The following is a 26,951-nucleotide window of genomic DNA, read 5'->3' on the forward strand; positions in this document are numbered from 1 at the left end:
CCGTGGTGGCGGGCAATAGGAAAATGCAGAGGTACAGCCTGTAGTTTGAGCAAAAGCCTGTGAGAGCCAGCAAAACCCCTCTGGATAACATATTTTGTGTCATCTGGTGGAGTTTTGCCAGGGGAAACAGGGAGAGCTAGGCATTGACTTTGAGCAAAGTTTACCACAGTTCATTTACTACCCACATTGTTATGACCAAAAAAAGCTGGTTGAAAATCGACAAAGTATAACTGAAAAACATTCAAGAACTTTCCTTTGAGATCAAATTTAGCAATTTTGTCAACACAAAATTAAATTACAAGTTATCAGCTTGCTTGTCTTATTGTTTGGAGGACACACTCAGCACCCATGGAAAATTATGTCCTTTAAATCGCATGTGGTTTCACTATAACACACAACTTGATATTCTACACATACAAGACAGATTCAGTATTGCTTTCTCATCCATAAATGAATGAGTCCAGACCGGCTGTACTGTAGGCTGATTTCCCATAAGCTCCTTCATTTCACCGTTCTCCCCGTACACCTGGAGCACACTCATTCATCAGAGGGGAAGGCAGAGCTGCGGATGCAGACACTCAGGAGACAATTCTGGCATCAGCACACACACACAGCCAGACACAGTCCGAGAGTAAAAACTACTTTATTCTTTCATTCTCTTTGAACAGAAAAAATTAGAAATATTCCATTAGTAAACATGTTGCTCTTTAAGAAATCTCCCTTTTAGAAATATTGTGAGGGTGCAAAGTTTAATGACAGTGCTCCACAGTGAGGATGCAGATTGGTGCGTCTCCAGGACAACCACAGAGAGGGGTCAGGAAGAAAGGAGGGAGGAAGCAGAGAGAGGGGAGAAAATGACATCAATCAACCCAACATGCCCTGACAATAATGATACAAACATAGAATCACCCCCCCATGTACTGTAAATGAAAAAACAAAACAATACAAACAAAACGATATCATGCTGTATAGTACAAGTCAAAGTGGGATTTGCTGACTTGAGAAATCAAGCAGTGTCTAAGGTGAATGTAAGCTGGATTTGCTGTTGCTTTGGCAGCTATGTGCATGTTTGTGTGCATCAGTGTTAGGGATGGGCATGAGTACTCGAGTACTCATTTAGACATTAGTATTTACTATGTAGTACTCGCCACTACCCCTCCCTTTTATCATTTTTTATTTTTTACTATTTTAAATGGGTAAAATCTTATTTCTGGGACTGTTAAACTCCTCAGTGTCAGTTGCTGCTGCTGTGTTAGCTTGTGCTGGCGGACAGATGGTGACTGATTCTGGGCTCAAAGATGCTCCTTCATTGCTGCATCTAACCAATGTAACATTAACGTCAGTGACAGGGAGGTGGCTGATTTTAGCTAGGAAGGTGGTAGAGACTTGAAACTTGTATCTACCCCTGTATTTCGGGGATGGGCTTTCCAACCGTAGTTGTTCCATGTCCATCTGAGCTTCAGTTCTGGAGTTAATTCTGTTTTAATTCCATAAATTTGTGTATCTCAGCAGGGATTAGAGAATTATCACCTAATTTGGTGGCGTGTTCAGCGCCACCAAATTAGGGCAGACGCCACCCACTCCCTAGTCTCTCCAAGCTTGGGTGTGGGAGTTAAAGGCAAAAATGTTTTTCCATTCTAAATATATATGGGCTCAGAGGGTGTGAAAAGTGATGTGTGGCCAAAATCCTTCTCCCAGAAAGTGTATGGGAGCACATTTCAGACCATTTGGAGTTGATTGGTACCACTTTTGCTCAATCTTTAAAAAAAAAACAAAAAAAAACTTCTGTTCCAGAGATGCGTCACAGTCCTCAAAGTGGTAATGGTCATGGTAAGGGCCAGGGTCAGGGTCAGGTGAGGGGATTATAACCACGATGATCATGGGATGGTGGGGCAGGTTAAGGGGTTGATTACCCGAGGTGGCATATTAACTTGAATTGGTTTAATAGACTAACTAAAGCCTGCTTGTTATGTCAATTAGTTTTTTTAATTTCTTGTGGGCTTTTTGCCTTTATTGATAGGGCAGATTGAGTGTGAAAGGGCGAGGGGAGGGTATGATATGCAGCAAAGGGGCTGAAGGTTGGAGTTAAACTCGCTGCAGCTACGGCAAGGACTTAGTGCATGGAACACCTGCTCTACCATGTGAGCTAGCTGGCGCCCCGAATTTCTCTTGTTTTCTGTTATGGGCTAATTGACATTCCTGTTCTTAGGTTTTTGGGGTTTTTTGCAATTACTTGAGTACTCACAAAATAATTTAATAATAATAAAATAATTTAATGCAAGTATTCAATAATAATATGTAAAATGCCCATCCCTTGTCAGTGTATGTGGTTGGGTATGCACGTGTGTGTGTGTGTGTGTGTGTGTGTGTGTGTATGTGTGTGTGTGTGTGTGTGTGTGTGTGTGTGTGTGTGCATGACCTGTGGTTTACTGCACGTATTCACCAATACAGCATAGCCCTTTACACAACTTTAACAGGTGACACAGCCATCTCTTAATAGTCCAATAATAATATGACACAGTATAATTTCACGATGAATGCAGATCTGTTTTAATATCAGTGTGTGTATTCTATAAAAGCTGCCTGTTTCCTGTCTCTCATAGCAGTAGGATTTAGGACACCCCCTGATATTAATTGTGAATAATAATAATAATAATATCTATAATAACTATAATATTCCTTTTTTTTAAACTAGATTCTTCTCTGTACAAATACATACGTAGATACACACACTGGGCAAACCAATCACTTTTTCAGAATAAATCTATATTATCTATTTACAATATATCCAATATATTCTGTGGTGCAAAAGGTACAAGACGTGTTCGGTGTGTCTCAGTTGATGATTTGCTGTACAAAGTGGCTCAAGCTCGAACCATCGACACTGGACAGACCACCTGACAATGAAGTCAATAATTATTCAATGGACATCTTCAGTTTACCCCCTGATTAACATTCAGTAAAGGAATGCATCTCTGCTTATATAACATTTTCAGTGTGCAAGGAAAAATATAATTTGTGAGAAGGGAGTGATGCTCTAATGAGGTGACCTTGGTCTACCCTGTGTGGAGCTATTCATTTTTAAACTAAAGCTACAAGTTTTCTGGGCACAGATATTACCTAAATCCAAAGGTAACAACAATATTCACACTAGGTAACCCATTAGTAGTAAATGTACAGGAGGAGAAAAGGCTTCACGTGGCTGTTTGAGCCTTGTTTTGGATTCATTACCAGCCCGGCTCCCTGCTGCCCATGAGCAAGTAGACTGAACACACAGTACCCAAGCACGCTCAGCTCCTGTAGTGAGCTCCGTGAGAGAGTCAGGGCTATCACGCACTACTGTGATGTCTGCTCACACAAGTTTTGCAAAACACACAAAGAAGCACAGAAAAAAAAATGATTGTCATCTAGGTGTGGTTTTAGGTTAGTTTGGTGAGTAGCAGCAGCAGGGTCATCGCTTGCTGCACTTTACTGCACATGACCGGGTAGAGATGCTAGAGCCTTTTACCTTTTACCTCCTCTCTCACACATGCTCATTATCGGTTTCCTAGAATGAAGGAAACAAATAGCTGGTACTCTTCACATTGTGCACAGATGAGAAGAAAAAAAAAGTTTGCAGTGAGGAGAAGCTAGATTAGCTCTGCTGAAATGATTCCTCGCTGGAACCTGGAAAAGAAAAAGGTTCCAATTTAACATCAACATCCTGAAAGAGAAACACAAACCAAGAGTTTTGTCCATCATAATTAAAGCGATCATTTGTCCTTTTAGGGCCGCCAGAGTTTTGCTGTTCTGACGTTGCCCCTCAGGTTCACAGTTAGAGCTCACGGAAACATTTCTTAGACAGGTGACATTTAAAAATGCAAAGTCACAAAATCTCTGAAAGAGTGTAAAATCTAGACAGACAACACCATCAGCTACCGGGTGACATGTTGGAGACAAAAGAAAGAAGAAAAGTTGTCTTTTATAAATGGCATCAAAAATACTCCACGTTCAAAACCACCACTCAGTCAAGACCATGAATAGACTTGGTGGTTTCCATTTCCTTTGTCCCTTTACTCAACTCGTACAGTATATTCCTCACATTTTTGTTTTTTTTCAGCAGTGCTTTAACCTTACCACTCAAAGTGAGTCAACTAGTGCTCCAGCACGTGTGTGTTTCTGTGTGAGTGTGAGGCTCATGTCTGGCCCCCAAGGGTTCGTAGAGCGACTGACTCAGACAATGCTGCGGGAGCCGCTTGAGTTGCGCCTGCGGGTGAGAGGCATGGTGTGGTGGAGGGGCATGGGTGAGTCAGGGGGACAGAACTGGTGTGGGTGGTTGTAAGGTGGAGGGGGAGGTGGCAGAGGGGGCTGAGGGCCATCCCCCTCTCTTACACGCACAGGTGTGGACATGGCCGACTGGATGAGCTGATGGGTCGCCGGGCCTTGGCTGAGGAAGGCCTCCATTCTCCCTCGCCCGCTCTGGTCCACCACAATCACCTTGACGATCTGCTGGCATTGGATGAGTGTTTCTGGGCGGAGCTCTCCAGCCTGGACGGGGCTGAGCAGGGCGGGTGGCGCAGCCAGGGCCAGTTGCGTGGACTCAATGCTGGGCTGGCTCAGTTGATAGGTCTGCAGCCTGTTGTGAATTGACACCTAGTTTAGGAACAGTCAGAGAACGCATGAGGAGTTACCAGCCTGAACGCAGCCTCTATGCAGCCCTCTGGTGTGTTACGCACATGGGCATGCAGGCATGCAGGTAAGTAGTATGCAGAGCGAGCACATGCACACACACTCTGCCTCGTTTTCTCTTAATCGTGTGTTTGCATGATAAACACTTTCACTCCATCATGTTTCTACACACACCAGCCCAGAGAGAGAAAAGAGTAGCAGGAGAAGTCTGTTCAAAGATCATGGCGGGAATTTTGGATTTTGTGTGTGTGTGTGTGTGTGTGTGTGTGTGTGTGTGTGCGCGCGCGCGCGTGTGTGTGTGTGTGTGTGTGTGTGTGTGTGTGTGTGTGTGTGTGTGTGTGTGTGTGTGTGCACGCAAACATGGTCAATAGGCGGGTTTCAATTAACCCTCAATTTGCGCAAATTGTAATTGGGAATATAAAATACACCGAATGGAAACATTTCAATTTTTAAAAAAAAATAAATAAATAATGCTCACATGAGGTCGTATTTCAGGGGATTCCAAAAAGCCACGTTTTACAAAACTGCAATGAAAACGTTTTTTTTGGCTCCCTCATGATGCAGCAGATGCTACAAAAGGTGTTACTACATCACATTACTCTTCAAAAGTTGAGCAGATCATCCAAAAATTTTGAATCCAGAATTCCTCTGTGGAATCGTGGACTATCACCTCCCAGAAATCTCTCATACGTGGCCGTTCTCAGGTATAAGGGGCTCGTCTTTCAATTATCACTCCATAACATGCCTACGTGGCCTTGGATTAAAAATAATAACCTCTAGTGTGGTGGCTGCAATAGAAACAAAAGCTGCTAATGTTTTGAACGTCCATCACCATGCTTCTTAGAATGTTATCACCAGAGGAGAAGTCACAGAACATCACTCAATGGTCATCTTGCAAATGTATTTTATCGGCACCTCGAAAATATTTCTTACGTTTTGCACAAATCTGTAATGGAAACCCGCCTAGTGAGTGGCAGAATGAGAAGCTACAAATTAAAAGGAGTGTCAGGAGAGGAGAGAGGTGACACCGAGGGCGTGGTGTCTCCCTAACACACTCATGTAAAACTCTAAAGGACTGACTGAGAAGCAGGAGAGAGAGGAGAGAATGGGCAAAAGAATTAAACGCAGGGAAAACTGGAAAAGGGGAAAACAGCCTCTATCACTATGCTTAGTTAAAGGAAAAGCTGGTTTCACAGTCGCACACCCACACACACTCAGCAGACAGTCAACAGTATCAAGCTTATCTGGCTTTGTCGATGGTATTCTAGGAGCAGCCAGGCTTATGGTGGCTTGCAAAGGCTTATACAGTAAGGCTGGCAAGCACTAGCTGATGAAAGAAGGGATGCTGTATCGCAAGGAGTGCGGCCGCTGATGCGCTCATGAGGCACAGACAAAGACTGTTTGTAGCACCACTACAGCACACTCATCTCAGCGGCCTTTGTATCTGTGGCTGCAGAGTGGGGATATGCCTCAGGCGGAGCTCTTTTGAAGCAAAGCATGAAGCAAACTTTCTTTTCTGGATGAGGGGTAGTTCCTGTCTAACTGCACACACACACACACACACACACACACACACACACGCACGCTCGCACACACACACACACACACACACACACACACACACACACACACACACACACACACAACCACACTCACAAAGTTGGGGACGCAGGCACTTACCTGAGGGGGGCGAGAGAGGTTTTTACACTTACCTCCACTGTGTTGTTGTTGCCGGTTTTATCGTACGCATCCTGTTGACCTGTTGGGAGAAACAGGTCTATTTGTAAGTCAACGGGCAGATTTCAGCTTCGTATACAGAATGAAAAATACTGAGAATCAGTTCTTCACACAGGGGACCGTCAAGTGTTTATCCCTTTGAAACCTGACCAAACTGGCTTGATTTCTTTCAAAGACATGTAAAGAAGGCAATGACAAACTTCCCAAGAAATTACACAAAATTAACTTCAAAAATTACCTGAAAATTAGCAATGAAAAGAGGAATGGGGATATGTTCTGAGGAAAAATGCTATAATATAATAATAATAATGATAATAGATATATTATAGATAGATAGATAGATAGATAGATAGATAGATAGATAGATAGATAGATAGATAGATAGATAGATAGATAGATAAATAGATAGATAGACTTTTTCTGTAACATAACTTTAACAATATCTATAATAATTAGAAATATAGTTTTCTTTTTTCCCCCTAGTTTAAACATTTTTATAACGCATGGCATACGTTATACCAAGCTGCTGACTGCCTTTTTATTTTTTTTTTACCATGTTTTTGACAGAAAAACCAACATATTTGCTCATCTTTCAAAATGTTTAAGTGCTTCAGGGCATCTGAACACAGCACCAAAAAAATTAATTGATTTAAGTTTCAAAGTGTTAACCAAGTGTTAATCAATTTTTTAGTAAGGTATTCAGACACCTTTCACTAAGCAACCTTGGAATTTTTTTTGTAAAAACACATGGGAAATAGCAACACCTACTTGGCAAGAAAAACTAGTGAAAGGTGACAAGAAAATGGCCTGAAAAGTATCAGGGGGAGATTATTAGATATTATCAGAAATGTTCAGAAAACTATCATCCTTAAAATAATATTACATGATTATTATTTTATTTATTTATTTATTTATTTATTAGTTATTATTCTTTATTAGGGTCATTTCATCATTTTGCTTTTTTGCTCATTGACTTGTTTCTGAAAGAAATCCAGCCAGAATGCTCAGGTTCCAGAATGTTAAAGGAATGTTTGACACTTTGGAAAATATATTTACTTTCTTGCTGAGAGTGAGATAAGAGGACCAACACCTCTCACATGTCTGTCTAGTAAAAATGTGGGTACTAAATAACCCTTTATTGATAAAAGAGTGATAATTGCAGGAATTTTAATCCCCCTATGATCATCATCCACTCCTTTTTATTCTTTTTTTTCCCTTTACCAGTGTGGTGGGCTTTTTCTATAAAGTTGTCCTATTTTCCACATTGCCTTGAGTAATGTATGCACGTTAGGAGTAATGTATGCTGTGTTGTGTTTTATGCTGCACGAGCAAAACCAGCACCTGAGGGAGAGCCGTGTCCTGTGTGTGTGTCCACTTGCCCACCGTTGGCGTGTATGCCATGTGGCTGGATGCCTTGTTGCCTCTCCAGTTCCCCTGCAACACAGGAGCGAGAGATTGCTGCCAGCCATGCACAGTACAGTACGACTTTTTTGCATTTATCGATGTGTGTGTGCGTCATTCCTTACATTGAATATGTATCTGTTCCATCTCGTTGACCTCTGCAATAGCCTCTCGGAGCTCCTCTGCAAACTTCCTGAGCTCTTCTCCGCTTGGGGAGCAGAAACTCACCAGCTGCTTCTTCTCCGAAGTAAACGGGCTCAGCATGGTGACGCCATGGGCATAATCTGATGAGAAACCCCGGCAACGTGTCAAAGAGAAAGTGAAGCGTTTTCACCAAAACTTTGATTCTAAAAATGAATGCAGGATTTGAAGATTTTTCAAAACAGGCATTGCAGCTTTTAATTTAATTTCTGTTTAACAAAATGTTGCTGCTAAGAATACTTGCAAAAACTCATGCTTTGAGCTTTGAGGTCAATGACCAAGAGTGTCTCTGGGAGAAATGGCTTCTTGAAGATAGCAACTGAGGGTATGCAGAAATATCCGGAAGCTCAAACATTCTGAAGATCAGTGGTTTTCTATTTTGCTTTGAAAACAATTTTAGCCATGCTGCCAATGTAGCTCAATGAATGTATTTGTGACATTTAGTATAAACAATGATGTTCTGCCTGTCATGCATTTAAAAAACATTGGTAGACATCAGACTTTTCATCTAGCACCATAAACAGAACCAATTTTTATGTGTCCAACTCTGTGGTTTATGACCAAATACCTGCTAAACTAATGCCATTCACATCAGCTTCAGCTGTAAATGTTAGTCTGTCAATGTTCCCCTTGGATTGAAAGGAGACAACGTTTTGATCCTACTCGGATATCCATCAGGTTAAAAATGTTTATAAAGTTGAAACCACACCTATATTTATATGTAATGCAGAGAGAGACTGACAAGAGACTGATAAGCTCTATGATGTTGTTTGTGGCCAACCATGTGTAAAACAACTAACAATAATCACACTAATTAATGAAACTTGAGTGGCATGGAGTAAGTGTGCAGGCATTATTTCTTTCCTTGATCTATGCTGTGTTTTGATAGCCTAGCAGTTTCACCTCAACTCATTGGACAAAAAGCCTCTTTGTCCAACAGCTTGTTATCCCAAAAACAAATGCCCATTGCTAAAAAAATACACACTATCCTTAACAGACACACATAGCCAATTATTGTACAAACTTAAGTTATTGGAATGCTCTGATTGGTCCTTGGTTGGGTCAATATAGACTAAAATGTGCCCACTGCAGTTTCCTTTACCTTAAAATATTCTTTTAGCATTGAATAAATAAATACTGAATAAATAATCTTTCTTTTAAAAGTAGTACTTCCTATAATTCTGTCAAGCAAGCATTTTTCCTGAAACTATAAGTTGACGACAGTGTGTTAATTTTCATTGCACTGGTGACTCCTTTGTAATTCATTCAAAGTCTGGGTCTGGACCAAGGCCTGACAGACATATGCTATTGATGACGGTTGGCTCAGCATTTTTCCAGCACTGTACGGAGAATAAACTGCTGCAGAGTAAAATAGATTCTCACATTCATTGCTGAAGAGGTGAAACTGCATTCCCAGCAGACCCATAGCTTTACAGAAAGTGTACGAGGCCGAGCTTTTCTTCTTAGGACACAGCTTCAGGATCTACAGTAGCGACAAAACACATGAACATGTGTGATCATGTATCTTCATATATGGTGGCCTCAGGTGAATAAAATAGTATTTTAGTGAGTCACTGAATAGAGTTTCCTCACCAGCAGCAGGTCATTGAAGAGAAAGACCTCTCTCTGAAGCTGGGACAGTTTCTGTTTATGAGGCTTGTTGGCGTCAGGTACCTCAAACAGACGACAGCAACACACCAGACGTCTGTGGGGCACGGCGAGGATCTACGGAGGCGAGGTTAAAGAGATGGAGATGACAGATAGCACAGAGGGCAGACTGCAGAGAAATAATACATGACACTGGAGAGAGGAGACAGAGCAAACAAGTACAGACAACTCAGTGAAATGAGAAATAAGGAGAAGGCTCGCGCACAAAGACAAATATCACTCACAGTTTTTAGGCCAAGGATGGACTGCTCCACACGGCTCACGTAGGTGACATGGTCCTCGTTGGAGCGCAGTTCTCTCTGTTGGATCCTTTCATAAATGCCTGCCACCATCTCTCTGGGGATGTCTGCGCCGTCATCCACACCTGGGGGAAAAACGGGCCAGGAGAGATTAGAGTGGCCACTATCAAGGTAAGCAATAGTAGAATAATAGAATAGAATAGAAAGAGCTATTTCTGTTATTTTTGCAATATGTTTTATTTCTTTGCATATTTAGCCAACGTGTTGTTTACATTTTGTGAAATAAAATGTGGTCATTTATAATGTGTGGGCATGAACTTTTTTGTTTTTCTTTTTAACTTCCTTTATTGTGAAATGCTGTGATAAATGAGCAAGTGAAGGCAAGTGCAGGGACATATAAACAGACAAAAGAGATTATAAAAAGTGACACGAAACAGAAAATAAAAGTGAAGACAGAGTAGAACATTGAGAAAACAATTAAATGACCCTGCAAACTATAAGCAATTACAGATAATGGATGGATGCTGTAAAACAAACTTTTTACTGCACATCATGTGATATCTTCTTACTCAGCTTCCTCTGCAGTTAGCAGTGGGAGGACAGCTGACCTCTTGACCCTTGTGCAATGCCAAAATTATTCAAATCGACATTTAATTATCATTTACTAATTGAAAGTTTTCAACATACAAAGATTTTGATTGTGTATGAAATAATTTCACTTTGTGGATCCTTTGGAGGATTGACAGCAGCCACAGTGGAAGTTAATAGGAAACCAAACTATAAACTTAAAAATTATTGAATTCATAGCTGACTGTCTGGCTCATAGAATTTTTATTTAAAGAGTTATAGCCAAATGAGTTTGACTTCACTGTAGGTTTTGTAGCTGTAAATGAGAAAATGTGCTTTTATCCCAGTGTGTGTGCTGTCATTGTGTCTCGGTAGCTGTGCCATTATCACTGTGGAGCAGCACGTTGACATCCTCGCTACAGTTTGTCACTGCTGTTCAGCTCAAGGAGAAACCTCTTCAGCTCACAAATTAAAAATGAGTTGTGCAATATCATATGAAAGAATATATTGAATTTTTTATTATGTTTTTTTTTTCTCCCAATAGCTGACAGTACAAAAGTCAAATTCCTTAACCCCTGGTTGCAGTAAATGTATATATCTGTTCAATCGCTGGGTGGAAACCTCACTGAGAGCCCGTTATAATGAGATTCTTCTGGAAACCCTACCTCATATCGTTAAATCTCACGCTAAAAAAGCCTCAATTAAATGGGTCAACGCCACGGTCTCTGGAGCAGAGCTTGGAGTCAAGGATATCAGGAATCTCCGCCTGCACAGCTGATGGTTTTCTCGATGGTAGCGAGTGGAGGCAAGCAGCCGCGGCCTCTTTGAGTAATTTACTTCACTTCAAGAGGCTGTCACTCAAAACCCAGATAGTGAGGGTGAAGTGATAAGAGAGTGCTTGTTGTAGAACTTTGACTTTCTCTGCCCTCTGCTCTCTTTTCTGTCCTCCTTATCGTTCCCGCGCATCTCCCCCATGGATCTCATGATCTGCAGTAAAAGCTTTGACATGTAAGTGTGTGTGACTATATATAACTTCCAACTCTGCCCTCAAAACCACTTGCCATAAATGTTGGAACATGTCTTCAAGTCATTATAGCACCTCTGTCTGCAGAGTCCCATCACCCTCCCTAAGATGTCACTTACAGTACAGGCACACACTCATACGTGTTCATGCATGTATTCAGACACACACTGACCTCTGAGGTTGCGTATGAAGTCATCCAGGCCCATTTTGCGCTGGGGTTTGATGTTGGGCGAGTACATGTCAGTGTTGAGGAGGACCACTGCGAAGGCCAGGATGAAGATGGTGTCCGGGTTGTGAAACTGCTGCACCACATCAGGATTACACATGCAGTACCTCTGACTGTGGAGGGGAAATAGGACAGAGTTATGTGTGACAGTATGTATATATATATATCACCCCAATCCTGGCTTCCCTTCATTGGCTCTCTGTTCCTTTTCCAATTGATTTTAAGATTTTACTGATCACTTTTAAAGCGAACGACTGGGCAGTGGGAAAGGTGTACCTTGGCACTGCTGATGTGCCACTGTTCAAGGCACCAGACCTCTAAACTACTCCTGGGGAACAATTCTATGTCCAACCCTGCCTCCTCCCCTTCAGTCCCCCTTAAACTGCTTTAAGTGCATTTGTGTGAGGGATAAAGCTGAAGCTACATTTCAACATCTGAGAGTTGTGTGGATTGACAAATAAAGAACAAAAAAAGAGGTTACAACACGGTTTGTGTCTGATACCAAAAAAGCATAGCTAATCCTGTTCAGTGGTAAATTAATGAATGCATCATGGACAAATTATATTGTTTGGCTATATCTACACACCGGGATGTATAATTTCTTTATAAATTTCTTGTACTGTTACCAAATCATCACAACAAACAATCCACCCAGCTAGCTATTTTTGGTTTTGAAAACGTTCTGAGAATGGTACAACGCAATCTTTTAGTAATGCTTTTCTTTTAGTTTCCAGAATGTTCTTCTTAAATAGCATTTTATATCAACATCAAAAAATGTTATGTTAACATATCACATTACATTACAATTTCATTAAAAAAAAAGGTTCTGTAATCTCAAGCCTCAATAACATGTTCTGAATGTTGCTTTGAAAATGTTCACCATGATTAAAAAGACTATAGGGTTTTACTGCTGGGCCAACCAAAGCTAAAACTACTGTAGTCAAATACAACCGTCCTACAATAAAGCCTACCTCTGAATTATTATTATCTAATGTGCTGTTAAATTGGACTGGTAAACACTGAGAGGTGTTTCTAAAATTTTGTCCACCCCATTTATAATCACAGAGGGCATACTGAATAATAGAAAAACCTCTCAATACCGCTGTATCTTCAGGCTCAAGGAAGCAATGTACCAAAAGTTAATGATGCACTGCCTGACTTTGTTATTGTGCCCAATCGCACCCCTAAATCCCAAAATGTCCTCTCAGCTCAAACTATTAAAAAATCAGACAGTGAGTCGTTAAGTACAAATTGTTAAAGTTACAAAAAGCAATATAGAGAATGACCTGTAAAAAGTTGCTTTTTCCTGCAGTGAGATGGAGGCACTCGGAGTGATTTAAAAGCCGATATCTTGGCAAACAAGCTATAGCATTTTCTGATCTGACTGACTGACTCAAAGACCGACTGAGTGTAACCTCTGCTCTGATGTGAGGAGCACTCACTTCAACGAGAATGAGACTGACAAGAGACGTCTGACTAAGTGGCTTTGCCCTAGGTGAGATAGCGCTGCCCAGTCTGCTTTGGAACCAGTGATGCTACATTTGGACTTGCTTTGCTCCATGACTGCCCACAAGCTTCACAAACTCACACCTCCTCCCCCCACAGCTCCCGCTCTATCTTTCTTCCTGTCACTTACACTTATACAGCGGGCCATTTCAGTGGTGGGAGGCTTTTATCTCTGCAGCCAGGCAGGATGCAGACATGGAGAGGGCTGCTGTACTCCAGAGGACTATGTAGTTGTCAGAGCATATGCAAGCGAGAGTCCACATCTGAGACCTGCGCAACCAAAAGAGGCTTTTCCCAGACCCCATACCACAAGATCTAAGGCCAGAGTACTCATAGGGTGTCAGTCAACCGTAGTTCAGTTTTGCCTTTGTTTGAGAGATCCTGCTCGGCACAAACACTGCTACAGATACATACATACAGCACATACGCAGACTGAGAAACGCAGAAAGGCACAAATGAGCCTCCTGACTTGCCATCTTGATGTAATTCTGCGGCAAAGTCATCAAAGAGTGAAAGCACAGCCGGATCTGTATGTGTGAGCGTGTATGTCAGCTAATGGACATGTGCATGGATGTGCACATGGGGAAACACTTGAGTGAATAATAAAGCAGTGATTTTGTGTGTGTGTGTGTGTGTGTGTGTGTGTGTGTGTGTGTGTGTGTGTGTGTGTGCACGTGCGCGCTTCATTCACACATTTCCAAGCGTGGATCTCCGTCTTATGTAACCAGTTTATTTAAACACTAGCTCCCCCGATCTCTTATCTTCATATCTGCATATGAAAGTTGCATGCCAGCTGGCACAAATACCGCTTTGTATAAAAGAACTACTCACGGCAAGAGTACAACACGCTTCAAACAGATGACATAACAAGTGTTACATAACAGACATGGCATCGGATGTCTGGCTGTCCCGATAAAAGCCCGCTCATTTCTGACCTATACTCGCAGCTCCAGCTACAGAGAGTGTGGTCTGGGATCGCTGATGAATTTGTAATCTGCACCCAGGGGCTCGGCTCGTATGATTGTGTGAGATGTGATTAGTTGATGACCACGGTTGGTGTTCTGATTGGCCCTCAAATCAGAAGCGGAGAGGGGAAGTGTCATGACTGCTCCTTTTCCTCTCTTCCCCCACCACTTACTTGGAGTAAAACCACATTAACAGATAGTGTGGGTGATAGTCTGCTCTTTCTTTTTTTTCCAAATGCAATGAAAAGACTTAAAGCACAAGCCACATGTTTGCATTATGATGAACACTGTGATGAATCTGGGATTTTTTTTTAGTCAGTCCTACATAATCCATCCTGCTGCTGTAAATACACGCAAGAGCACCAAATGAGTATTAATCCACAGCTGAAAACAGTTCCCCACATATATGCCATTTATTTTTCTTACCCCTCTCAGAACCCAATTAGGTTCCAAACACACACAAAAAATATTGTAATGGAGGAATTCTACTTTTACTTTTTGTATTTAATTTTGCTTTATTGAGTGCGTGTGTGTATTTGCTTCTATCTTTCACAGGTTTGACTTAAAGGTTTAAGACTTTTTATTCACTTGACAGATATATTTCTTTTAAATTTGGTCGCAAATTTTTAAATCGATGTTTTATCCAGCACTTTCCAAGTTTATTATATTCATCCATTTGACAGGTGTGGCATATCAAGATGCTGATTAAAGAGCATGATTACTACACAGGTGTGCCTTTGGCTGGTCACAACAGAAGGCCTCTCTAAAATGTGCAGTTCGACGATTCAACACAATGCCACAGATGTCCCAAGTTTTTAGGGAGAGTGCAACTGACAAGCTTATGCAGAAATGTCCACTAGTGCTACTGCCCATGAACCTAACCACACATAACTTTAACAGTGTTGAAAATTAAGTTTCAACATATCTGCTACTAGATGCAAATGTAATGCTGCCCTCATGTGCTCCTCAGAAATATTTTACGTCACAGTTGTACAGTCGTAATTACGAGATACAAGCATTCGAGTGCTCTGGTCAGAAAAAAAGCAACAAACATGGACACTAGAAGTAAAAAGGTTTTCGTGGCTGATGTTTTACCAAAAGCAAGTAGCACAGAGCTCCTTAGTGCTTCAGCAGCAGAGAGAAGAACATAGAATGCACATCAGGTATGGCATGCTTTAAAGTTAAACGTTTGCTTGCTTGCTACAGCTAATAGATGCATATACCTAAATGTAGCCTACTAAAAGTAAATGATAGCCACTGGGAACAAAATAATAAAATATATGCTTTCTGCTATTTCTGCTGCCCTGAAACTTCACACAAACATCAACTCGGGTATCATCAAAATTTTTAATCCTCAAGTTTCCCACTCATAATGATGACTTTGGAGGGCCATTCATGTGCTCATAACTCGTAAATTCAGTAAATACGATATTTCTGAGGAACACATGAAGTCAACATAGCATATCCACTGTTTGCAGAGACTCACAATGCCAACATTTTCCCTGGCAATTGGGTTGTGTTAAAAGTCTTCAGAAGGGAACCATGAGGGTCAAATGCATCAAATAGGTGAAGAATGTTGGAAAGTATAAAGAAATGTGCTATCGTATAATTAGCTTTTTTTTTTTTTTTTTGGAGTTTGGAGTTACCCTCTTTGAGACCACAAAAACAAAATCAAAGTCAGGAACTCAGACAATCAAAGATTCCGCCTCATGGATGCAGAACTGTGTTGGCAGACAGTTAACATGCAGAGCATTTTCTCTGATGATTTCACTCCAGTAACATTGAACCAGCAACTTAGTGTAATTCAAAACAACAGCTTGTTCTATGAGTTCAAAGGTGCAGCAGCTAAACTCATGGTGCTGACATTGTTGATAATCCTGAGGCAAAGAGCAGCATATCAGCAGAGGAAGATTAAATGTACACAGCAATGCAACAATTACTCTGAGATAGAACACAATGATGGCCATTTTTATTGCATTTTTAGTCCTGGGAGCAATCTTTCAAGGACATTTCAAGGACAGTGCCAGCCAGAGGACAGGGAACCAGTTGCAGCTCCTATTTGTCTGCTCAGTTCCATCTGTTTTTGCCTCAAAGACTTTTCAGTCAAAAGGTAAAATCACATCATAAAAAACTGTTTCTGTCCAGGAGTTTGTTAGAGTTAGACAGTCCACTGTTAAGCACACAGGGAGTGTGTAAGCTACGGTGGCTCTCTAAGGGTCCTCTTGGTATTAAAATGAGTCTCTTTTAGCAGATATGCTCATAAATTTAAGTGACTGGAGGGTAAGAGTCAGCACTGACAAAATGAGCAGAAAACCAACTCAGGCTAAAACCTCATGAGTACCAAACATGCACTTTTACATATTCATGTGTGATGAAAACGGGCGTACAAGTGTCATGAACATATAAACAGCCTTGAGAATCTGAAGATTTGGCCAGAAAAGGTCGTCCAGGGGAGAAAGTAATGACATGGAGCATCTATTTTTGTCCCAGTGGAATGCACACTGATTGCCTGTAGCTCAGATCACCGTTATGATTGGCTGACAATCAAACACTGAGTTTAGTCAAAGGTTACAGGCAATCAGTGTAATTTGTTAATGATACACGGCTTTGGTTTTCATCAGAGCTTACCACAGTGAGCTGGCAGAACCAGTTAAACACATATAGTTGCCCTATTACAATGGCATTCTGGACACGGCTGCTAGCCAGAGGCTGCGAGATGAGATTAGAAAATATTTCTCTATTTTATTGCAAAATATGTGTAATATGTGTCAGCTTACATGTCATTTGGGTTTTTGTTTTGCATAGGTAGCCATAGGCAAAAAGGTCTATTCATTCCACAAAGTTCAGAGTGCCTTTAGCAGCCCTGCTCAGTCATGTGATGGAATATTGTTGTGTTGAATTGTGTTAAAAAGTGAAGCTAGAGCCCCGTTAGTCAGCAAGGGTTGGTTGTGAGCGAGTTGACAGCCTCACCTGAAGGCTTCGATAAGTCTCTCCACTTTCTGCGCTTCTCCCTGAACACGAACATGAGCCTGGAACTTTCTCAGGGCTTCGTCAAGCTCCATGCCTGAGAAATCCATCTCATCCACGACACAACTATTAAGGGACAGACAGAGAGAGAAAAAAAAGAAGGCAGGACAGGAGAGAGAGATTTATTTGTGGTGTGTCACTGTAATAAGAAAGTGAATGAGCGAGCATGTGCATGCATGTGTGTGCGTGCCTGCATGTATGTGCGCATGTGTGCGTGTGCACCAAACTATAAGTGCCCAAGAGCTGATGGCAAATCTTCCTCTTACAGTTATACCTCCATTATAGAAGCACTGACCTGGAAGACGCACATAGAGAAAACATGTTTGCACACACACTTTGTGCAAACATTAATGGGGAGGAAAGGGTCTGATGACAGTGGCAGATAAGAGGAAATGAAAGAGAGGGATGAGAAGGTGACATAATGAAATGCAAACAGCAAGGGGGCAAGGGAGAGGTACATGAAAGGCTGAGGGCAGGCTGTAGCAATGGAAGAAGTGCGTCCACAAGATTGCACAAGTGCATTTATGTGTATGCACTTATTTGTGCCCATGCACGTGTGTCTGTGTGTCTGAGAGAAGGCGAGGGTGTGTTTGTGTGTGTGTGTGTGTGTGTGTGTGTGTGTGTGTGTGTGTGTGTGTGTGTGTGTGTGTGTTCAGTGCAGTGACCTATTTCTGCAGTCTCTGCAACAACCTCAGCAAAAAGCCTCTCTATCCTGGATCTGTGTCTACACTGGTTGGATGCAAAAAGGGTGAGTGTGAAGGCATTAAGTAAATGCGTGTTTTCATGGATGTGTTGCATTTCTGCATGCAAGTGCTGCATGTCAAGTGAGCGTGTGTGTGTGTGTGTGTGTGTGTGTGTGTGTGTGTGTGTGTGTGTGTGTGTGTGTGAGTGTGTGTGTGTGTTTATGACAGGTTAGCTGGCTCCAGTAGCTAGTTCTATTTAAGATATTTTAAAACTCCGGAATACAAATCTCTTTAATCTTCAATCTCATTTCATTTTTTAGTAGTAAAGATCAAGATACAAAACATCCATTTAAAGTTTATTTTTGACCTTGCTAAAGACTTGGGTATAATTGGAAGCTTCAAAACAGTTATGAAATGGACCTTTACAAATATTTTTCAATTGCTGTTTCCGAGGTCAAGAGGGAAATTTAACCTACATCCTTAATTTAAATTTAACCTACATCCTTAATTTAAATTTAACCTACATTAACTTCAACATCATCATAAGAAGTCCTATAGGTGTTTGGAATAAGTTAAAGTTATAGAATTTCTATCATAGTCGCAATGAAGTCAACTCAATCTGCTGCTGATGACGACGATGTCCTCCAGAACAGCTAATGGCCCATGAGGTTAGATTATTATGTGAAGGAGATTAAGGTATACTATGCAGGATTTTCTTTAAGAACAATGTTTGAATTTATTCAAAAGTAATCACCCTCATCTTCATAGTGTGTGGTTTATCTGCAGAGACTCTGCCCTCTGCCTGGACTCTGTTTTTTTTTCTTCTCTTGTGCTGTGCTCGTGACGTTCCTGGACACAGCATGCAGTGAGGTCAGGATGTAAATGTAGCGACCAGTTACGAGACCTTAAGGAGCTGGCATCAAACATAAAGCCACAAACATTTTGGAAAGATGTAAATAATTGTATTTTGATGCTCTACCGCTTGTTTTCATCGGGTGAAGGGTCAAAGTGTCAAATATGGTAAACTTAAGGGTGTCATGCAGGAGAGGGATTCTTTTCACAACCTGGCAACTTGTTCTTATTAAAGCAGCAGTCCATCAATTTTACACATTAAAGTCAGTTTACTCTTCATGAGGGCTACTATTCGGCTTTGGAAAATGTTTGAATGCTGATTTTGGTGGCTCTGGAGGGGCTTTGTAGAGTCGGAGACAATGACCCTGATGATGATGGTCATCTAGCCTTCAGCTTGGAAAGTATGAAATTCTAATTGCAAGGCATTTCATACTGTAAGTGTGGAGCCTAAAAGACGTGGGCATTTACTGGTCAGTAAAGGTCAAACAAAGGGCCACTTCTGAGTTTAAATGTTATGTACAAACATTTTCTTGTGCTCGACCTGAACAGTAGACGAGACCAAGAGTCATAATACTTGCGCCTCTGATGCTTTGATTTTTGGCCTTTAAAGTCCCCAAATTTTACCCAAGTGCAATTCTTAGTCATTAGAGTGCCTCATTGATGGCTTATAACCTATCAAGTATTAGGAAATCATTTACTAACATTAATAAAGCCATTGGTGGGGCATACAGTAATGATTATTTAATTAACGAATAACCTGCTGATTATTGTCACAATTAAGCAATGAATAATTTAATCTATTAAATGTCAAAAAATTGTGAACAATGCTCATTACAATTCTGGAGTCTAAAGTGACATTTTCAAATTGCTAATTTTGTCCAACCAACACTTCCAAACCCAAAGGCTATCATAAATTTACTACATCATTCTTCATTAACTATCTATTAACTGACTAAAATGATAAATCAATAATCAAAAATAAATTTTATTTCAATCAACTAATAAATTAATTAACTTCACTCTACAATTCTAGAGTATTTGGCCTTTTCAGAAAACTTGGTTAAAGTGCTAAAAATAAAGTTATCTCCATGAGAACTGATCAAACTCCACTGATGAAGACCATGGCATGAGAAGAAGCTGAAACCTCCAAAAACAGAAAGTAAGTGAACCTTGTGTTAAGATTAATTTGCAAAACCAGCATAAATTCAGTTGGGAAAGCAAAGGGATTTGGATTGGATGAGTGGATTCATTACAGGAAACCCAATCATGTGCATATGTCTGCGTGTGATACCTACATGTCGGCATGTATAAATAATGAGGACTCACTCAAGGACATCTCTGTTGAACTGCAGCTTGCTGTTCCCCAAGAACTCTCCAATCATCTGCCTGCTCAGACCCTTCCTCTGCAGCAGGAAGTGAGCCACTCCGATGGCCGTGTCCGGGACAAAACCACGCGTGATCAGGAAGTGGATGCCTCTCTCTGGGTTCCTGCCACATACAGCAAACAGCAGAGAAGCAGATAGTGTTAAAACAGTGTGTGTGTGATGTGTCTGTGCATTCAAGCAGATAGGTGTGTGGGCCTGAGTGAGAAAGAAAATGTGTAACGCTGCATTTACGAGAGAGGCTGATAAATGTGTGCATATGAACGGAAAATGTGTGTGTGTGTGTGTGTGTGTGTGTGTGTGTGTGTGTGTGTGTGTGAGAGAGAGAGAGAGAGAAAGAAAGGGAAGGAGCAAAAGGAAGAGTGTATTCATGCGCAAAAGCTGTTAGCTTTGGACTTCTGGATCAGACCCACTGTCAGTGATGCATACAAGTTAATTCACTATAATTTGTATGAACTAATAATAAGTGCAGGCCGACCATGGGCTCTATTTTTAGAAACATAGAGGCGCTCATATTGTTCATGACCTCTTTGACTTCCTCTCCTCTTCAACTGCATTTTCTCTCTTTTCTCTCTCTCTCCTCCTCCTCTCTTAGTCTCCCGCTTTCTCTTTCTCTTTTTTTTCATTGACATCACAAGATGGCACTGAACACGCAGCTCCTCCCAACAATCACAAACACTAATGAGCAGCTGCTTAGAGCAGTTTTGCGGGGCTGTTGGAGATTTGTTAGACACAAACAGTAATAAGTGTACTTTAAGCCCTGAGCCAGAGGGTGCAGAAATATTTTGCAGTTTGTGTGTGTGTGTGTGTGTGTGTGTGTGTGTGTGTGTGTGTGTGTGTGTGTGTGTGTGCTGCCGGCCCACTCACACATTGAAGAGGTTGAGTCCGATACGGTAGAGGCGTTTACGGTGCGTGTCTGTGGATAGAGTCGGCGAGCGGCAGGACGCTGGATCCTGGCAGCGGTCCCTGGGCAGAGAGACGACCAGGGCCTGCAAGGCCTCAGGGCTGGGCCCCCCCGGAATCTGCTGAGGATGAGTGTAGTGGTACTGCTGGTACTGGGTGTAAATCTGAGCGGGTTGCTGGTTAGACTGGGTTGAGGTGGAGACAGAGGTGGAGGTAGAGGTGGATGTAGATCCCAGTCTGTCTGAGGAGCTCTCCCCCTCCATTCCTCCTCCTCCTCCTCCGAGAGCTGGCACCACTGAGCCCCTCCTGGAACCTGGATCAGCCATTTCTAGTTCCTCACTGGGCGGAGGTGCAGGAAACTCTGGCTCCTCTGCAAACTGGCCATCTCCTTCCACGGCTGTCCCGCTCATAGAGGTCTTCCTGCTGCCCGGCTGTCCCCCACCTGTATTACCCAGGGAGGTGGTGGTTGTGGTGGTGGCGGTGGAGATGGTGTAAGAGCTATTGCTGTCAATGTGAACAGTGACATCCCTGAAGGCCATGAGCAGCGAGCTGGCGCTGCGGGGCAGACAAGCGCTCTCAGCAGCTGCACGAAGGGCCCCGGGGTCCATCAGGAGCCCCTTCCCGTCTCCACCCTCTGACAAGCTCCAACCACGAAGGGCGTCATCAATGGACTGGGCCAAAGAATGAAGCTGCAAATATGATGATGATAAAATATGCTTCAGAACCAATGATGCAATAAGAGGCGTGACTTGTGAAGAAAAGTTTGTGATAGCAGAGGAGGTTGCTAATTTGTGGCTATTTTTAAGATTAGTGGAAGCAGATTAACAGTGATGGTGGCTGTCCACTGAGCAGACAATATGGCATTCACATGAAACTGCTGAGTCTTTGCTTAGGTCAAAAGAAAAAGTTCTAGTAGCATGTGCGCATCCAAAAGTAGTAAAACAAGGTGCTGGACAAAGTGAAAAATGTCTGAAGAAGGGCTATGGCCCGAAATGTCACATGTGTGGCGGTGATTTAATAAATGTTAATGGGGGGTGTCTGGTGGCTCTGTAGATAGAACAGGCGCCCCATGTATGAAGGCAGTGTCCTTGCTGCAGCAGCCATGGGTTCAATTCCGGCTCACTGCCCTTTGCTGCATGTTATTCTTTCTCTCTCCCCCTTTCAGGCTACCACTCTATCCTATCCAATGAAAGGTTAAAATGCCCAAAAACTAGTATACTAAAATAAAATAAAATTAAATTAATGTTCATGGGAGCATTCTCTGGTGTGTGGACTGATTTATGTTTTGGAATCTTTGCTTGGTTGAGAATAGAATCATACAAACTCACATTTTGACCTGACAATGGCACTAGATGAAAAGTCAGGTGATTACCAAATTCATTAAAGCCTCTGGAAACGTGGCTTGAAATGGTAAGAAGTGCATATACTGTATCAAAGTTGAGTGTCTCATTAGTTGAGTGATTCATCATCTATGCCCCATGAATGTGTGAACAAAATTTCATGGTAATCGACAGCCCAGGTTCCAGAATAAAATGTTGGCAGTGTGTGTTTCTGCAAAACCATGGACATGTTACATTGGTAGACTTTATTCATATTATTTTAGAATTTCTATAGTGACATTAGCTGAGTTTATCTTCAGGAGGGGGAGGGGAAAAGGGTGACAAGACATTTCCAGCTGTGTTTGTGATTACAAAACTGGGTATTTTTTAATTATAATTTCTGGGATGTTTTTAGCCATGTTTATTGCAACACAAGTGTATTTTCTTTGAAAGCACATCAAGACATTCCCAGCCACTTTTGTGGCAAAAAAACAGGTGACTTTTAGCCAAAATGTAAACCCTTTCTAATACCAATCAAGTGTTTTTTGTGCCTAAACATGTAACCACACATTAAAAAGAAGAAAAAAACACTGGGCTTTGTACAACAGTTTACAAACCTTTTTTTTAAATTTTATCTTACCAGAAAATTAGGAGAAAATATAAGAGAAATTTACAAGAATGCTGCTGCAAGAGGCCCATAGTATTCCAATCCACTACATATGAAAGGTACAAATATAACATGGTTTAGAGAAACATAAAATGCCAACATTTATGCTGGCAATTTAGTTGTTGACATATTAAATGTGGACCACAATGATTGTTCTACTGATGGACATTGCCATTTCCAGAGCCATGCTGGTGGTTGATAAAATTTCATTTGTTGATTTTTTTTTTTCTGCACCATTTTGCATCCCTACTTAAATTCAACATATAGGAGCAGAAACAAAAGCACTGACCTGTTCAGAGAAGCAGTCCTCCAGCTGTGTGAGTGTTTGTCCAGGGGTCTGAGGTGGCGCTGGAGCTGGGGCCGGGGCAGGGGCAGGGGTGGGACCTGCTGCAGGGGCAGATGCAGGAGAAGGAGGCAGAGAGGTGGAGCGACATGGGGGAGGAGGGGGAGTTTTGGAGCGTAAGGGTATCTGCCCTCCGCCAGGATGCAGACTGTAACTGTGTCTCTGGGCTGCATTACGGTTTCGGCCTGAGGGGCTCGGTTGGCGCAGGGAGATCCGGCGGGGCAACTTGCTCTCTGACAAAGAGTTCCGGATCTTCTGAAAGTTTTTGCTGAGCTGGTACTGACGGAAAGCTGTCTGGATACGACGGGCTGCCCGCCTCGCTATGAGATGGCCTCCATATTTCTGCTCCAACTCTTCTATCTGGGGATAGAGAGAGAGTGAGGGGGAGCAAGTTTAAATATCAAACATGTTTACAAGACTCTGAAACTCACTGAAGACACTGCAAGATTTATGTTGCAAAGCACACAGCAGTCACAGAAATATATTTATTCATCCACCAGAAGGCAAATATCATGATGGCATTTTGTGTCAGTGTCCACAGAAGATCAAAAGCATCGCCTGAGTCATGAAATGCATTATCACACCTTTCTTCTGAGATGTATTCTTCTTGCTTATCTGTCCATTCCTTTAAAAGTGGCGAGGGTTTGTGGTATTAGAGTAAAAGTAAACATCATCTATCATCATTCGCCTGCTAATACTGGCTGAAGGGCCAGGGGAAGGAGGATGGATGGGCTGTGACAAAGGTGATTTTGAGAAAATGAATAGAAAAGTAAACTCCTGCACAAGCCTATTTCTGTGCCGTTTGTTGGCAGAGCAGCTCAGCCCAAAATCTCAGCTTCCTCCAGAATTTTGCCCTCCTATATTTTCAGCAAAAGGGAGACGCAGGAGGGGGAGTGGGAGGCGAGGGAAGAGACAGAGAAGAGGAAAAAGGAGGACAGCCGCACATGTGCCTGCGTGTGTGTCTGCTCCGACACCCCCCAAAAAAAACCACACACACACACACACACACACATACATAGGAAGACACACTCATATATGCGCACACTCGCACTGCAGCAGCAATAGCAGTAGCAACAGCAGCAGACCCTTCAGCAATTTGGTATGAGAAATAAAGACATCTCCAGCCGCCAGAAGCAGTTATTAGCTGTTACCATGACAACCTAGCATCTTTCGCGTTCCTGTCGCTGTGCCACTGGATCGCTGGTGTTCTTTTTCATGTCAACACGTACAGAAATAGATCTGAATGGGAATCTTTTTTGTCACGCAACACACAATGTCAAATGATCATCCTTCACACACCTCCTCACACTAAAACAGGTAGAGGAGTTATCCCCCCTGCACACACACACAAGCACACACACACACACACACACACACTTAAAGAAGTACAATAAAACAAAATAAATAAGACATACCTGTTTGTTCTTATTCTCCAGGGTGATCTCGTACTCGCTGGGCCCGTCTCTCTTGGTTCCCTCCACTTCCTGTCCACTACCGGAGGATGTTCCATCCTCCAGGCTCAGCATCTGACCACTGCCACGGAAATAAGAACAGGAAGCTATCAGTCCCCCCTCAACTCAGCTGTTATCTCAGTGGCAGGTCATCAACAAAGCAGAGTGTGAAGAGGTTCATGAGAGAAGCAGCAGATGGAGAGTGATGCGTGAGGTCGTGGTGGCTCGGGGCGGAGGGCACTGAGTTTATATGTCCGCTCCTATTTGGTGAGATTCGCGGCTCCAGTGTAGGTTTCAGGCCAGGGGCGTTTCAAGTATTTGAGGACATTGGGGGCTTAGCCCAAACCCCAGTAAGAGGGTCTGGGGGAACATTCCCTAAATTTTTTTTTTTTTTTAATATTAACAAGCTCAATTTTTATCCTTTTTTGTGCACTCTGGTACTGAATTTACCTTCAAAACTTTTTTTACTTCCCAGATTAAGTATGAATTGTGATGAGAAACTTGTTAGTTAGTAAAGAAAGAAAGTCCAGTGTCCAAAATCATTCACTCATTACTATTACTATTAAAACTTATTAGTTTATTCTATTGTAGGAGTGTTTTCAATTTATAGCTATAAACTGAAAATACTTGATGCATTGTTCGACATTGTTCCATGTGCGATGTATAAAATGACTTTATAGTAGACATCAAGAATAAATTGTCACATTATTTTTTTTAGCTGGGAGTTTAATTCTCTCTCTGCCTCCCTTCAAAATAAAAGCACCATGGGTACCCCTTTGAATACTTTAATTGGAACAACAGTACTTTTTTTAAACTTAATACTTTACTTTATATAACATTATACAGTATTTATTAAATTTTATTACATCAATAGCTTATGTAACTTTATTTTATGACAGTAGCTACTTTATTTGCATCTGTAGTTCAATTAACAATTTTGTATTTTAGTAGTTAACAGTACTTAAGAAGAGATTTCAAAATATGGAGATATATATTGTGTATCAGGATGTAGCCTAAAAATATCATGATATTATTTTAAAGCCATATTTATGGACTGTCTGTTTTGACAAAACAACAGTCCATAAATAAAAGATATTCAATGTCAAAAGGTATAAGAAAAATATACAGAACAGAGAAAAGCAGGTAATCTCCTAATTTTGAGAAACAGAAAACGTTGAATATTTACCATTTTCCCATCAATCGTGGAATGTAACTTAGTACATTTACTTATAAGTACTGTACATAAGAACAAATTGGAGGTACTTATAGTTTATAGTTTTTAGAGTATTTCAATCTCATGCCACTTTCTAATTCTACTCCATAACACTTTAGAAGTCATTTGTTGCTCAAGTTTTTAAATTTTCTCACTGGAAGATCAGCTTGCAAACCTTTGCAGGAGTCCAGACCTCCAAGTAGTTTGTCTTGAATTTTTGAGGGCACTTTATGGTGCATAAATGTTTCACTCTCCCAATAAAAAGAAAACTTTAAAGGATTTTTAAGGCATTGCAAATGCAGCAAAAACACAAAAAGCTATACATGTACATGCAAACATATTCATAATTTAAGTGTCTGCAATTTGCATAGTTCAGAATCGATCTGCTCCCAGACAGGAGCAGTCGAAGCATTGCTGGATAACACTGTTCAATACTTTGAAACGTAGTATTTGGACAAAACATTCATCATGGTGGTAAACAGGGAGTGATTTTAGACACAGCCATGGAGTTAAAGCAATGGTCATTTATATTATGTTTTGGCACTGAAAACAGTGCTGATTTTGTGCATGAGACTCTGAAAGCTGATGCGTTTCTATGGCAATGAATCATTTGGATAAACAATTAAGGGACGTTTGGGCTGAAAAGTATAACTTTAGTCTCCCACATAGAAATGCAATTACTTGTTTACTTGTGTTCTGTGTGCTGCTGTTGTTGAATCAATGTATCATTATTTCATTTCAAAATACAACCAAAAATGAAAAAAACAAAACATTTCTCATCTGTTCAATATTTGGTTCCAAGACCAAAATGATAAAAATGGATAACGAGTTGTTTTTCCAATTTCCAATTTTGTGCTCAAATAAAAAAAAGAACAGAAGAAACAGATTACAATATAAAAGGAGAATAAG

The 26,951-nt window shown here is 41.4% G+C and overlaps 1 protein-coding gene across 2 annotated transcripts in view; it reads right to left on the minus strand.

The window, feature by feature from the left end:
• Positions 1 to 624: 624 nt before the first annotated feature.
• iqsec3b (IQ motif and Sec7 domain ArfGEF 3b) overlaps positions 625 to 26,951 on the minus strand; it is a 39,862-nt gene continuing 13,535 nt past the window's right edge. Inside the window, exons 3-15 of one of the 2 annotated variants that reach the window (XM_042495815.2) lie at positions 24,794 to 24,911; positions 23,325 to 23,738; positions 21,014 to 21,738; positions 20,091 to 20,252; positions 17,173 to 17,295; positions 11,678 to 11,844; positions 9,900 to 10,039; positions 9,601 to 9,732; positions 9,391 to 9,490; positions 7,932 to 8,090; positions 7,747 to 7,839; positions 6,381 to 6,427; positions 625 to 4,632 (exon numbers count right to left, since the gene is read on the minus strand). In XM_042495815.2, the coding sequence (XP_042351749.2) occupies positions 4,213 to 4,632; positions 6,381 to 6,427; positions 7,747 to 7,839; positions 7,932 to 8,090; positions 9,391 to 9,490; positions 9,601 to 9,732; positions 9,900 to 10,039; positions 11,678 to 11,844; positions 17,173 to 17,295; positions 20,091 to 20,252; positions 21,014 to 21,738; positions 23,325 to 23,738; positions 24,794 to 24,911 (2,800 nt within the window). In that variant the 3' untranslated portion in view covers positions 625 to 4,212. The remainder of the gene's footprint in view (positions 4,633 to 6,380; positions 6,428 to 7,746; positions 7,840 to 7,931; positions 8,091 to 9,390; positions 9,491 to 9,600; positions 9,733 to 9,899; positions 10,040 to 11,677; positions 11,845 to 17,172; positions 17,296 to 20,090; positions 20,253 to 21,013; positions 21,739 to 23,324; positions 23,739 to 24,793; positions 24,912 to 26,951) is intronic. The other variant, XM_088080621.1, reaches the window with a different exon arrangement.

The sequence above is a fragment of the Plectropomus leopardus genome, chromosome 7 (assembly GCF_026936395.1).
Source record: "Plectropomus leopardus strain MGB_pleo_1.0 chromosome 7, ASM2693639v1, whole genome shotgun sequence".
Taxonomy (NCBI): Eukaryota; Metazoa; Chordata; class Actinopteri; order Perciformes; family Serranidae; genus Plectropomus; species Plectropomus leopardus.